Genomic DNA, 13,961 nt, shown 5'->3' with positions numbered 1-13,961 from the left:
GCGTGCGTGCTCGGTATCGGTTCCTGCGTTTGCTCGATGCGTTTGCATATGCGCATACATTTGATCCTGACGGTCTCGTGCCCTGGTCGCTCGCTTTCTCTCTGCGCCACACTAATTTACGTCCGGAAATACCGTTTTTTTTCTTCTTCAATCTACCACCGCTGCGTGTGGACCACTTTAAGGCAGGCGATAGGCCCGAAACCCCGTTTTATATCCTGCGGGATTCAGATTGGTTGCTTCGGGCCGCGTCGGGTGCGTGATGGCGTATCCTTTTCATGTAGCAGCCTGCAGGCTGTCAGTTTTTAATTCCGTCTCCGGCAACCGACTGGCCGGCCAACCCCTAGCACTAGCGGCGGGCGAACAGGTTTTTCGGTACGGTTCAAAACTGTGACGTCGAAGGGGTGTAGCGCGCGCTGACGCTGTCCTCCAGGGGGTTCGATGAACGCGCGGAGCCCATGTTGTCACATGTCGCTGTTCCCTCGCGTCCCCGCTCGCCTATGGCCACCTCGTCATCCGGCTAAAGCAAAAACAGATGGGTTAAAGTGCCAGACACCACAACCATCGATCCTGCCGGCTGCTGCTGGGTATCTCTCCCTTGATCGCCGATGAAAGGGAACGATCCCGGAGCGAGAGATTTGTGCCGTGCGCATGCGTCTGTTACTAATTAAATTTCTACCGGGTCTTGTTTCCTTCATTTATTTTTTCTCGAGGCATATATGCTATGAGATGCTTTTTAGTGCAATGTAACTGGCCATTATTGCCCTTCTGTCTTCGTAAGATGAATGCGAAGCAGAGTTTAATTTTTTCCCTCGACCCCAACATTCGAACGTTCTTCTTGGTGGAAATTCGATGAAAGGATCAATCAAAAGGCCCCATACTGAAACTCACTCTTTTGTCGCCTCGATCCAGCATTCTCACAGCAAGACCTACATTATTTTTCCTCCAAAACTAGTGAATTTTCGAAATCCCGATTTCGATTCGACACCGCAAACTGGCCTGCGGTTTCGGTGACGTGTGCGCTGCCTCCGTTCCTTGCTGGTGTCCGTTCTGTGCCACGGCGGCGTATCCTTTTTCAAACGTACGACGAACGCACAAACTATTGATTTTTGTCACCCACCCACACCTAGGCACCTCAGCTCCCGGTTTGGGCAGGATCCTTCCCAGGATACAGGCACCCACGACCGCAGCCTAGAGGGGCATTGCTGCGAACGCCGTGGTCGAGCCAGACTCTTCAGCGCGCATGCGCACCGAACGCCATTTTGTCGCGAATGTATGTGCTGTCGTCGTCCACCGGCCACGAGTCCTCTTCGAAGGACTATTCCCGACAACCACCACATACACACGTGTCTCACGCTAGTACGTGTGGGTGGGTTTGCCGTGGCGGAACCGGAAGGCTTCTGGGGGTGGTTGTAGATGAAATGGCCACACCCAACCAACCACAGACACACCGGAGGTGGCAAATTTCACTCTGCAGGGCGGAAAATCGGACATCGGAACAACGGAACTTCAAACGAAGAGTGTACTAAATCAAGCACAGATGAACGAGGCCACATTTGATCGGATTTGGTTGATGTATATTTATTTATTTGTTTGCTTGTTTGTTGTTTTTCTTTCGGTAACATTTCTTTCAACTTGTCCTTAGTTTACGTATCATCTACGGTTTGTTGTTAGGCGAGTTGTTAGTTTGCCTTTTCGGTTTTGTTTTTGGTAAAATTATCGTAGCTCACAGCCTATCGCCGGTCGATTGCCAAGTTTTCGCTCGCGTTCTACGCGAATGCGAACGACGAGGTGAGCGTCTTTCTTAAAAACGACTTTAGCGTTTCGATAACTCTAATTCCCTGCCAATCGCATCAGTGCCATTCGGCGCTTGTGATTGCGATTCGTGTGCGCCACACTCTTTGTACTGTCGGTGAGATATGAACCTTAAAACCTCCGCTTGTTTGGAGGATCAATACCTAACGTTTGTATGCTACTGTTAATCAGTCTTTTGGATTGCTGCGTCTGATCGCTTTGGCTTCCTTTACATCCTTATTTCATAGGATACACAGAGGCCCTCGATTAGGCGAGGGCAAACATTGGCCAGAAAGAAAGAAAACTTTCACTACTGGTTGGTATCGTAAGAAAAAAAAACATATGCATATCAATTTCACAGCCCAATCGGAGGCAAATATAAGGCAAAGTCCTACAAAATATGGCAGGAAACAGAAAAAAAAACGGCAGGAACTAGGCAAAGAATAATGTATACGTGTTACTCTTGCAGGATCACAAAAAATCAACTTCAACGAACTCAAGCAGAGTGTGATTTGGGCTGGGCTGGGCCGGGTAGACAAATGAAAACGATCGTCAAAGTACGAAGAACAAATACAAAACACACACGTGTGCACACAAGTAGATGAAGGAGTAGAAAAGTAAACGATTAGTTCTTGTGGCATGTCGCGCAAAATCAATGCTTGTCCGTGTCCGTGTGCCCCCTTTGGCTGCCTTTGCGCCAAAGGACACCTCACAAAATATGGAACTCTCATTCAATAAACCGTCTCTGTTTTTTTTTCAACTTCCCAACACTTTTATAATACCCGCTTTTAGTGGGCCGTTTCTATCCGTGACAGTGCACAACCTAACCTGCGCTGCCGCTATGAGAGAATCTCTGGTAAAAGCGGGAACCTAGCAGCTGAAAGTAAACTGAACAAAATTAGTTTGACGTAGAAAATGGGAGAAAAAATACAGATGTATATATAAATGATGCCGCATAGGAGCAAGTAGAGTGTTGGCCAGAACACAGATGCCAGGCTAGAAAAAGAAACGATTGTGAACAATTTAAAGCAACACTCTCGGCACATGTTCGACGGTGGAGCTACAGAGTTTTGTTGCGAGTTATATCAAATTGTATCAACACACAGGTAATAACTTTAGATAATTAGATTAAAACATACAAGGTAACATGGGACTATCTGATAATATATAAATATGGTGTACATTGGATTGATCATAGTCGTAAACTAAACATTAAATCAAACAACAAACACATCGCAAGATGAAGTGAAAAGTAACGAACAAACAAACAAATAACGCACGCACACAAACACGCACATCGATAATGATAAGAGGTGCATGTTTTATAAGGTACGGGACGGTAATGAAAACACAAGGCTTAATAGAAAAAAAAACGATAGAGATTACTAAAAGAAAAAGTGGTGGTGAGTGTGGCGAGCATGCTGCTGATAACACATGTTTTCGTTGGGAAGGAACAGCAGAGAATAAAAAAAAGATAAGAAATAAACGAATAGTACCAAACTCGGTGAGAGATGCTAAGGACTAAGTGGCGAAAAAAAATGCAAACAAAATTGAAACCTAGTACCAGCACAGTAAACGGAGTGCACACACTGCACAACTTGAAGATAATGTGATAACGGAATGAACTCAATTACAAAAGTGAACGAGGAAAACAGCAAAACGAATCAACTAAAATCAACAGGAAGCTACACTATTCAAAGTATAAGCAAACTTTAAAAAAACACATACTTTAAAAGAAACGAGAAATGCCATTAATGCATTCCGTCGGCGAGCAAAAATACATTTCCGTGTGTGTTTGTTAGTGTTCCAGAGGCAATGCATATGGCAGTGTGTCTAAACAGTGACTGTTGGTACCGTTTTCGTGTCCCCCGGGGTGTGTCAATGATGTCGAGTCAGTGATTGTGGTTTTGTGTGGCTAGCTAGGTTTGGTTTTTACAGAAAATATCATAAACGGATTACATTATATTGTGTGTCGGTGTGTATATATAGATGAAACAACACATACAAGTAGTAATTTGGTATAGTATCAAAGCAGAATAAAATGGAATTAAAGTAAGAAAAGAATAAAAGTACTTACTTACCCAGAAATACCGAACCGAAAGAGACACAACAAATGGAACCAAATACCAAATGAAATGAGAGCGCAAATCGAAGGAACCAACCAACCAACGAACGAACGAACGAACGAACGAATAACTCTGGACTATAGAAGTGAATGGTAAAATGGCGAATAGTTGTTTTCAGTTTGGGGGTTGGGCGGGGGCCCTTTGTGAATCGGGGTTCGAACGGGGACACTCCAATTTGCCACCACCACTGATCCTAAATATTTTTGCCGACTGAGCGTTTTATAAAGATGGAAAATAAAACATAGTAAAGTTGGTGACGTATCTGAATCGAAAAAGACAACACAAAAAGAAACACTTTCGGCAGTAAACGAAAGAGCAAAGATAGTAAAGAACCATCGATGGAACCGATAATCGAGCGAACGGACAAAAACGAAAGCAAATAAGGAAACGGACAACGTTTTTACTGCAAATGCAAAACGAGCGCGATGCACCACAACGCAGTGGGAAAGAAACCAATGGAGGGCGGCGGCGGTGGCGGCGACGATCGAACGTTGTTCCAGAAGAGACTGTGTTCGCGTGCACACTGACTGACCAACGAGACAAAGGACACACACAGAGACACACAATGGTGCTTCAAATACCGACAGCGTGTGCAAATGGAGGTAACGGAGGACCGCACGGAACAGAAACACATGTGTGTGGGTGTGGTGTGTTGTGTAGAGAAATAATGGAAGATTGTCCGTGGTCGTATATGGTGCGTGCGTGTTGTAGACTGTGTGATTGTTTCTGGGTCTCGCTGTCCGTCCATGGTCCGTCCGTCCAAACACACTGTTTGCTACACGAGCCGGTTGTGAGTACGGCCGCGATTCCACGGGTCTGAGTCATACATATTTTACAACAAAAACCAACGAAAGTGTGTGAACCACAACAACAGATGAAAAAACTGACTGAACCGAATTATTGGCGGGCGAATATAAACAACACATAAGAGAGAGAGAGAGAGAGAGTGTGGGTTTAAAGTAAATCAAAACGTATACGTACTTAAATTATAAGATTTTTTATTTTTGTTTTGCATTTTGTTTTTCTTCTTTTATGCTGTATGCTTTTCAATATTCATGTGATGTTTCCGTATTGTTGCACTGCTTTGCTTTTGCTATTTTATATGTTTTTGTCATGTGGCTCTTCTTTCTTCCGCTTTTGCTGCTGCGTTTTGCCAAGATGCTTTTGCAAGAATTTGCTCGCTTTATGTCTGTGAATGTGTGTATATAGATTACGTTGCTTGTTGATTTTGTTATAAGTTATAATAATTTATAGCTATTTACAACAAGAGAGGACATGATTGAAGAGAGGATTCCGATAAAGAACTTATGACTCAACTCATACACGGAACACCTCGAGAAAATCGATTGTTTAGCTGCGACGCGCCACCCTCCCCCGGGATGCGTGGTGGATGTTTCGTTTTGCTCTACGATGGTTCCGCACACTTTTTTCCCTCGACTAACATGGTTCCACGCACGTGGGGCATGGCGCAGCTGTAAATTGTTTCCATCATTTTGCGATTCCTAGAGGGTTGTGGGTTTGTCGTCCTGCTTTGCGCTTGAATAATGGTGAACCGAATGGGGGTCCGCGGTGTAATAAATATGAATCGATACAGTAAATGAGATTGTGGGAAAACCCCCGTTTTCTTCTATAAATATAGACACACGCTAAGAAAATATAAAATACAAGACAAGAAAAACTCTGGAACACAAAAACTCGCACGAAATAAATCAAGCCTGGTCGCGCTCACTCTTCCCACGTTGCCGCCGCGCATTGCCGGCAACTGGAAGCAATCTGGAGGTTGTCTGCTTCTCTTAACCCCTAAGCTGTGTATCATACTTCATATTCCCTCTTCTCCATACTCCGGGCGAATAAAACGAATAAAAGATTCACGCAACACTTTGGTTTCGCTGGTTCGTTTCTCTAGTCCCCGTCGCGAGAGGGAAACACAAACTAAAGGTATCTCACAATAGCGGTGTACGAGCTGGGAGCAAAAAAACCGAACACTAGAGCTACAGTGTGTAGAGTACACTAAGGTAAAAACAAAAGGAGACTTCCTATTGCACAGATCGTTCTTCGCCCTCTTGTTCCCACATTTCTCTCCTCCGCGTGGTTATCTATTTCTACTTTCGGTTTTCTGTCCGAGCCATCGAACAGCCATTGAATGTGGTGTGTGATGAGAGGCGAATGGCAAAACATAAAAAGTGGAAAAGTTAGAAAATTGAAAACTGTGTGTAAATATAAGATTCGCAAACAGAAAATCACACCCCCTTGTGAAAGTAGTAGTAGTATGGCTTACAAACTAAAAGATAAACTGAAAAAAAACAAACATATAGAAAAAAAACTTATAAAATAGAATAGAAAGTGCGATGCGCTATACCAACACCGTCACAGCACACAGCATAAAACAGTGCGCAGATTACTTAACTCGCCACATTTTGTTTGGGGAATTTCTTTTTTTGTAACTGGAAAAAGATGAAGAGGGTACCGGAAGTTGCTCTCCTGCTTCACGCCAAATCGAGTGGCAATTTTGTAATGTTTCAGATTGTTTCTTCCTATTGCTCGTTGTGTTACAATACAGTTTCGCTACAGCTTTTGGGTCCGTTTTTGTTGGACTTTTTTCTTCTTCTTCTTGTTTCTTTTCCAGCTTTTAAAGGTGGTGGTGTGTAGCGACTGAGTTTGATGCCGGTGAAGCCCGATTTAACCAAAACAAAAACAAAAAAAAAGCAAAACAAACGAAAAACACAAAACCGAGAGTACCAAGTTATTGTTTGCCAAATTTCTTCGCCAAATGGGACAATGTTGGTGGTGTGTATAAGAGCAGAGGAGCATCATGTAGTGTCATAAAAGCATAAGAAAAATATTGGTAAATGGTTAGCGAAAGAACGGAACGGAAGATAAAAGAAGGTAGTGGAAATGATAGCAAACCATCAGTAACAGTACATCATATTAAGGATAACATTAATTGCACTGATCTTTGGAAACACGTATCGAAAGAGAATCGCGCGCGATCGATTCATTCAGACCAAAAGTGTGATGCTGATAAACACCAGTTTCCGTTTATCTCAATATGCAAATGAATAGCATTTCTGTTCTGCCAAATCGTTGCCCGCGTGTTGCCTCTCTGTGACTTACAAAGTATCGTTCGTATCACAGTTGTGGAATGGAATCTTCCGAAGGTTGCGCGGCTCAGTGGAGTTTTAGCACTTCATTTTCTATGTTTCCGGCCGGAGCCTCCATTCAGTACCGCCAGACCATTCTATTCACTATGGAAATCGACAGCACACAAACGATAAAGCGACTGTAGGATCCTTGGGGAGAGCCTCATTACTACACCGACATTATGCCAAAGTAAAACAGTAACAGTAAGGGAGTGCAAATCCTGGTGTAAGGACGAGAAAGAACGAAAGAAAAAAGGAACGAACGGCAAAACTAAAATGAAACACAAAACTATAGTCAAACCAAAATGGAAAACTTAGACAAAACAATTAAAAAAACCAACACACTGTGTAATAAGAAGTGTTCGCGCAGTTGGGTATCTCTGAATGAAAAAAAAACGATTGACCTTCTTTCCTTCTCTGGCTAGTTGCGTCTTCAATCAACAATTAACAGTATCCACAGAATCATTATCATGTTCATCGTGTGGGTCTGTGGTTAAACCTTCTCAATACTCTCTTCAGCTGGGGTGTGTCTGTGGAATTGTTTCTTTTGTTGAATGTGTTGATTTTGCGTTAAATGCGAACTTTGTCTTATTTACTTAGCATTATTTTATGTCTAACATATTTGGTTTTACATAGCTTCTTCTTCAACATCCCTTCAAACGACTGGTGCTGTGTTTTTTTTGCTTTCTCTTTTTTGTGTGTCTGTTTTCTCACCATCTCTTTGCCGGTTCACTTGTACCGTGTCCCTCAAATATCATCAGTACGAGTAAATGTTTTTCCTTGCTTTGCTTTGCACCATTTTAACCCATCACATAACCGGAACCGGAAAGTGCCGTTTATGCTGCTTTTTTCTTGTCTTCCAAGAGAGTATTTTGTTTAATGTTCGTTTGACTATACTTTTTGTTTCACCGTTACTTTCTTCGTGTCATATATATGTCGAGAATAGTAAGTAACTATATCTGTAACAGTTTTCCAGTTCTTTTACTGCTCCTCGTGTTTGTTTGCAAATGTGTGTGGCCCACCGCCTTAAAATTACAAGTGTGCGATAGAGTTTGAGTTTAATGTTCTTCACGGTTCCGCCGGCTGCCGGTGAGGGGACAAGTTGCGGGACGAAAACAACAGGGGTGCGTCCGTTCACCTTCTTCATTCATCGACCTCACGGAACATGATGCGCATTTGATAAAGATTGTAGTTGTGTGTGCATTAAGGAGTGTTAGTAGAAAAAAAAAAACATGGGAACAGAGGAAATGGCCAAGCTAGAGTAGTGGCCAACGTAGGAAAGACATCGGCAGCCTTCGATTCAACTACATGTTTGCTTACTTCTCCGACACCTTGCGTTCTTCATGGTGGGCTTTACTCACTGCGATTCACTAAACGGAGTTCGAGGAGCTACTACACACGAGATACAATTAGTAAGTAGATTATGCTAGGCTCTCCCCACCGTCAAGACTAGACTAGACTTCTGTTTCAGTTATGCTTTTTATGACACTATGCTGGTGGTACTGGTGGGCGATTGTTTCCTGTCGCCCAGCCACGTCCGTTAATCCAAGTATTGCCCCTACCGTTAGAGTTCCTCTCTGGTTCTCGCCCACCACAACACCAGACTGTCGCGCCGCTGCACTTTTTGTGCACTGCGGCTCTTCCTATTGGTGGCTTTTGATCGTTTACTTTAAGTACCACACCACGTTCCCGTTTTCGTTTGTTTTGCTTTTGCTCCGTGTGCTGTTTGCGGTTTTGTTTTGATTTGCGTAGCATCTAGGAAAAAAAATTAAGCTAATACCACTTCTCGTCGCGCCCACGGACCACGGGGTGGTGTGGTGACACAATGCACCTCCACTCCTCCCCCTGGCTTCCTTTCGTCGCTTCCATTAAACTAGAGTTTGAGATCGTTTTGAATCGTGTTTATATGCTGCTGTGGGGGTGGTGTAACACAACACGCGCGTTGGCCACCGCGTGAGAACTTTGCTTCTTAACGGTATTTCTAACCTTGATAGTCGGGTGTGTTTGTCACAGGAGAGGGTCATAATTCTAGGCCTCTGTCAGAGGAGAAAGCCACCCATCGTGTTTCCCCGATGGCGGGGACCATATCTCAGTCACGAGAGGGCTTGGGGGCGAGTAGTGCTAATACTTTTGCTGCCGAACTGTGCCGCGGGGAGTGTGCAATGGAGGATTGATCATACACACCCGACGCGTGTCATAGCCCAACGAGGATTTTTTTCTTTCTTAAATTGCTCTCTCCCTCGATTTCACTCTACTCATCTTCTTTTAAGCTTTTCTGCAGACAAATAAGTTAGAAAATAAATAAAATTCTCCTAGAATAGCGCACGCCATCCTGCGCGCCCAGGTGTCCACAGCATATCCATTCCGGCTCAAGTCACACACGCATCTGCCCACTGCCTGTTACTAGCGATCATCACTCATGATTCGTTTGTCACTGATCATCACTCTGACCCCGCGCTCTTTCTCTAGTGTGATTGTATGACGGGATGATGTGTCGCTGTGGACCCCAAAAAGGACGCGCTCTTTAAAACGCCAAACTCCAGGTTCCAAGCGGCGCGCGCTCGAATGGAATTACAAGAAATCGGTAACGCCTGGCCATATTTGTTGCATTCTGCGCTGTGTTGTGGGCGATTAGTTTTTCCTCCGAAAATCCGAACGCATCGCGAACGCACGAAGCTGGTCGCCACGTTTAGTTTCTTTTTGTGTTGTTTTGTACATTAGACTAACGATTATAAAAACCTAGATGTAAAAAAATATAGACAAACACATACATACGCGTTCCGTACTGTTACGTGCCTCTCTGTCACTCTCTCGTTCGTTCGTGCGCGCGCGCGCGCCCCGGTTTTCCACATTTCCCGTCCACACCCAACACACGCAGCGGCGCCATCATGATGCTGCGCGCACGGCTGCGGTGGTGCCCGTTGTGTTCCGCGTGTGTCCTTCTTCCTCCGCGGGTTGTTGCTGGTTGGTTTTGACTAGATTTTCAGCCATCGCGGCTTTCTTATTTCGGCGCCGGAGCGCTTCACATGGCTTTTGTTTATGTTGTTGCGCACGCTGCCTGTCTGTGTGGCCAACAGTTTGCCGTTTCCACTCCTTAATGTTGCATGCTAAACGACGGCGAAGAACAATAGGGGAATAGACGAAGGCAAAGAAGAAAAAAAGAAAGGTTAATCAAATGAACGGGTGCAATGCTTTGTGCTGCACTTCCTGTCACAATGTAGGTGTCGTTTTATGATGGGCCCTTGCTTTGCCACTCTCAACTCCTTCCTTTACTCTCACCGATTGAGTAGTTACTGACCCCGACAGAGAACATGATGTGGTAGAGGGAAGTGCGAGTGGGACCCCACCGAAGATGATCGGGAACCACGGGAGCGGGACATTTGGTGTACGCTATTCTCAAGCTGGCTGGATGGTGCGTTTGGCTGAGGTGCGCACTTCAGATCGAATGGTGGCCGCCACTTTCTCCACATTTAAGTGGATCGAGTGGAGGCGAAGGTTTTTTTTATCCACCATGATTGGAGAATGGATTAAAGCTCCACAAAAGCCGGGTGGTGAGGATCGCAAACAGATCCCCCCTGACTCTCTCTCTCTCTCTCGCGCTCGATCGAGCCACCCTCTTACCATGCGACGATACATTCCACAGCCAGAGTTTCCTCCCCCGCTTATAGGCGCCCGCGCCCCCCACCCCCTCTCACACTCACGTTAGTTCGATTTTCTGCAATTTTGCATCATCCGCATCAGCACCCAAAGTCTCAGCACGCGCGCACAGAGCGCGTTTTGTGTGACTCTTCTCTTGCTTGCCTGCTCGCGCTCCTGCTCTTCTGCTCCGTGGTGGCCGCACGCAGCACACTGCTGTGGGTGTGGGTGCGTGCGCGGATGCGTGCGTGCGCGGGTGAAGTGCATTAGTTTTCAGCCATGTGGCCGCCGCCGCTGAAATTGAGGGAGGGAGGATGGTTTATTATACAGAGGAGGAGGGTCCACAGGGGGTGGATCATTGGTGATCGCGATGGGCCGGTAGCGACACGCGCCAGCCACCACCACCGTGAGTAGAGCGAGTGAAATTGCACTAAATTAGATGAAATTGGGTTGGGTTTCATAGCCAACGCGGGAAGTGTGCGTGCGAGAACAGGAGGCAAGCGCGGGACAGAGTTTAGTAAGATCGCGATTAGAAGATCAGCGAGAGTGGGCGGTGAGGAGCGGGCGGGTCTTAAATTAATGCTCGCTTTTGTTCTCCGGCCCGCAACAAGGCCCCCCACCGGAAGTGGTGGTGCCCTCAAGAGTGTGCTGCGCGCGATCTCGGTAAGTGGCGAACGGAGAGGACTCCGGAGAGGCTTGCGTGTGAGGAGTTAGTTGGAGCGGCAAAGCGGGTAAGCAAGATATATTAGTAAACAGTAGCGCGCTAGCGAAATGGGGGAGGTGTGATTGAATTTACTTCGATTTGTTGGTCTTGAAGCTGACTTGCAGGACGCGCTGCCCGAGCGTGTAGCCGTTGAGGGAGCGGATGGCCAGCATCGCCTCCTCGTAGTTGGTCATCGTGACGAACCCGTAGCCCTTGCACTGGTTGGTAGCGGCGTCCTTGATCACCTTCACGTTTTGCACCGCCCCGAACGGGCCGAACAGCTGCCAGAGCGTGTTCTCCTCCGTCTCCGGGGCGAGGTTGTAGATGAATATGCTCCAGCCGCCGGACGGGGCCACGTTGATACCGTTGGTCGGTGCGGCCGGCAGCATCATGTCCAGCACCTCGCCGCCCATCGGCGAAAACCGCGCCAGACCCTTGTTGATCGGGTGGTGGATAGCGCCAAGGCGCCGCGTCAGCTGCGGGTTAAGGAACGCGGGCAGCGCCGGCTGCACCACCTTCGCGGCCGCATTCTGGCCCGGCGTGTTCGAGAACTTGACCGTGATCGGATCGGTGAGGCCCTTCGGGGTGGTCCCGTTGAGCACCTGGATGGCCCGTTCCGCTTCCTTGCGCTGGTCGAACCGAATGAAGCCGACGCCCTTCGGCTTATCGTTGCCCTCCTGGATGAGCACCCGCGAGGTGATGATCTCACCGTACGGCCGGAAGATCGTTTCCAGCTCCTCCTGTGTGATCGTCTTCGGGAGGCCCGAGATGTACAGGTTCGCACCCTTGATGCCCTCGGAGCTGGGCCGCGCGAACGACACCTTCAGCACCTTGTTCTGTAACCGCAGCCCGTTCAGCACGTTGACCGCCTGCTCCGCGTCCTGCGGCCGGTGGTAGTTGACGAAGCCGTAACCGAGGCTCTGACCCTTCGGCTGGCCCGGGTAAATGACGTTCTTATCGCGCACCAGCTTCACGCTTTCGACCTCGCCGACGCTGGAGAACAGCGACCGTATCTCCTCCTCCGTCATCGTCTGTGGCAGATAGTTTACGATCAGGTTGGTGCGGGCCGTTTCCGACGACGGAGTGCCGCCGCCACCACCGGACGCTCCCGCACCCGTCGGGCCAGCGTCCCCGCCGCCACCGCCACCACCACCACCATTTTGCTGCTGCTGAGCCTGCTGAGCCTGCTGTTGTTGTTGCTGCTGCTGCTGTTGTTGCTGCTGCTGCTGAACTTGCTGCTGAACCTGCTGTTGTTGCTGCTGCTGAACCTGCTGCTGCTGCTGCTGCTTCTGCAGATCCTGCACCGCGGCCAGCACCTTGTTTGTCATGTTTACGGTCGTAATTTTGAGGCTGCTTCGGGTGTTCCCGCGGCACACACCGGCACGGGGAATCTAGACGGGCTTCGACGGAATTACGCACGGATGGAACCACCGGCACACAACCTTCCCCTTCTGGTCCGAGAGGGACGGAGCGCGGAGCACGTTTTGAGTTTTTCCTGATGCACCCTGTGGGGGGGCGGGCGGGCGGATGGTCGAATCAACAGAGAGGCTATGCGCGGTTCTCAACACACAACACCACCAACAAACATACACTCAAACACACGGACCACAAGATTGAACCAGACCAAGCCGGACACAAACGGCGGATGTTATGCGTTCACTCTGCTCTGACGGTGGCGAAGCCCACGGGACAACACGGCACGCAGCGAGGGACACGGCCTTTTTACGAGCGAATTGTGTACCAAATTCTTGGTTAATAATAGGAAGCGGATCGCCGTACAGTACTCTTCCTTTATTTTTCCGTTCTCCGTGGCGCAGAAGAATCAAGACAATTCACCCTCTGCGCGCGGTCGGCTGGCTGCGTAAAAAATGGCCGCTATGCGTGTACGGCGAACCGTGCCCGTGCAACGATGCGAAGAGCGCGGGTGTCCTCTCTCTCTCTCTTTCTCGCTCTCTCTCGCACACAAAAACACTAACTCTCGCCTTCGCTCTCGCACACAGTCTCACGTCTCGCCGCGTAATTTTCACTTCCTTCCGACGAGCGAGACACAGTGATCGATTTCTCGCTCTCTCTTTCTCGCTCCGTTCGCGCACGCACACGCTCACTCACGGCACTGCTTTGTTGCTGCTGCTTTCGGAGCTTTGCAGCACCACTACAAGTGTGGGGCGCGACTTGCTACGCGGCTCACTGTGCGAAAGTTGAACAACACAACTCCGTGTGTTGAACCGCGGTCACCAACACTTTCACGCGTACCCCGGTTCGTGAGCGCTACTCACGCGCCTGCCACGCGCTGTATGTGTGCGTTGTGGCGCCGTTGTACAATTTTATGCTGCTGCACGTCCGAATGCAAGCCACCGCAAGGCAGACACAATTTAAGCACCGAATGAACCAAACGATGGGGGCAACTTGGATGGTCTCTATTGGTTACCGTACCTCGAACGAACACTACCCCAATCACACCCAAACTTGATAATGCTTCGTCCCGAAGAGCGAGAGGGTGGGGGTGGCAATGCCGCGCGGCGTCAATCGCGATTCAGCCACACACACGGGGTCACAACGCACAAT

The 13,961-nt window shown here is 47.9% G+C and overlaps 1 protein-coding gene across 1 annotated transcript; it reads right to left on the bottom strand.

The window, feature by feature from the left end:
• Positions 1–11,485: 11,485 nt before the first annotated feature.
• On the bottom strand, positions 11,486–12,724 carry LOC131210099 (protein elav-like). Its single transcript, XM_058203297.1, has 2 exons — positions 12,678–12,724; positions 11,486–12,530 (listed from the first exon to the last, which is right to left on the bottom strand). The coding sequence occupies exons 1-2, from the start codon at positions 12,722–12,724 to the stop codon at positions 11,486–11,488; spliced, it is 1,092 nt and encodes a 363-aa protein (XP_058059280.1).
• Between the last annotated feature and the right edge of the window lie 1,237 nt (positions 12,725–13,961).

The sequence above is a fragment of the Anopheles bellator genome, chromosome 2, assembly GCF_943735745.2.
Source record: "Anopheles bellator chromosome 2, idAnoBellAS_SP24_06.2, whole genome shotgun sequence".
Taxonomy (NCBI): Eukaryota; Metazoa; Arthropoda; class Insecta; order Diptera; family Culicidae; genus Anopheles; species Anopheles bellator.
This window is presented reverse-complemented; position numbering and strand designations above follow the sequence as displayed.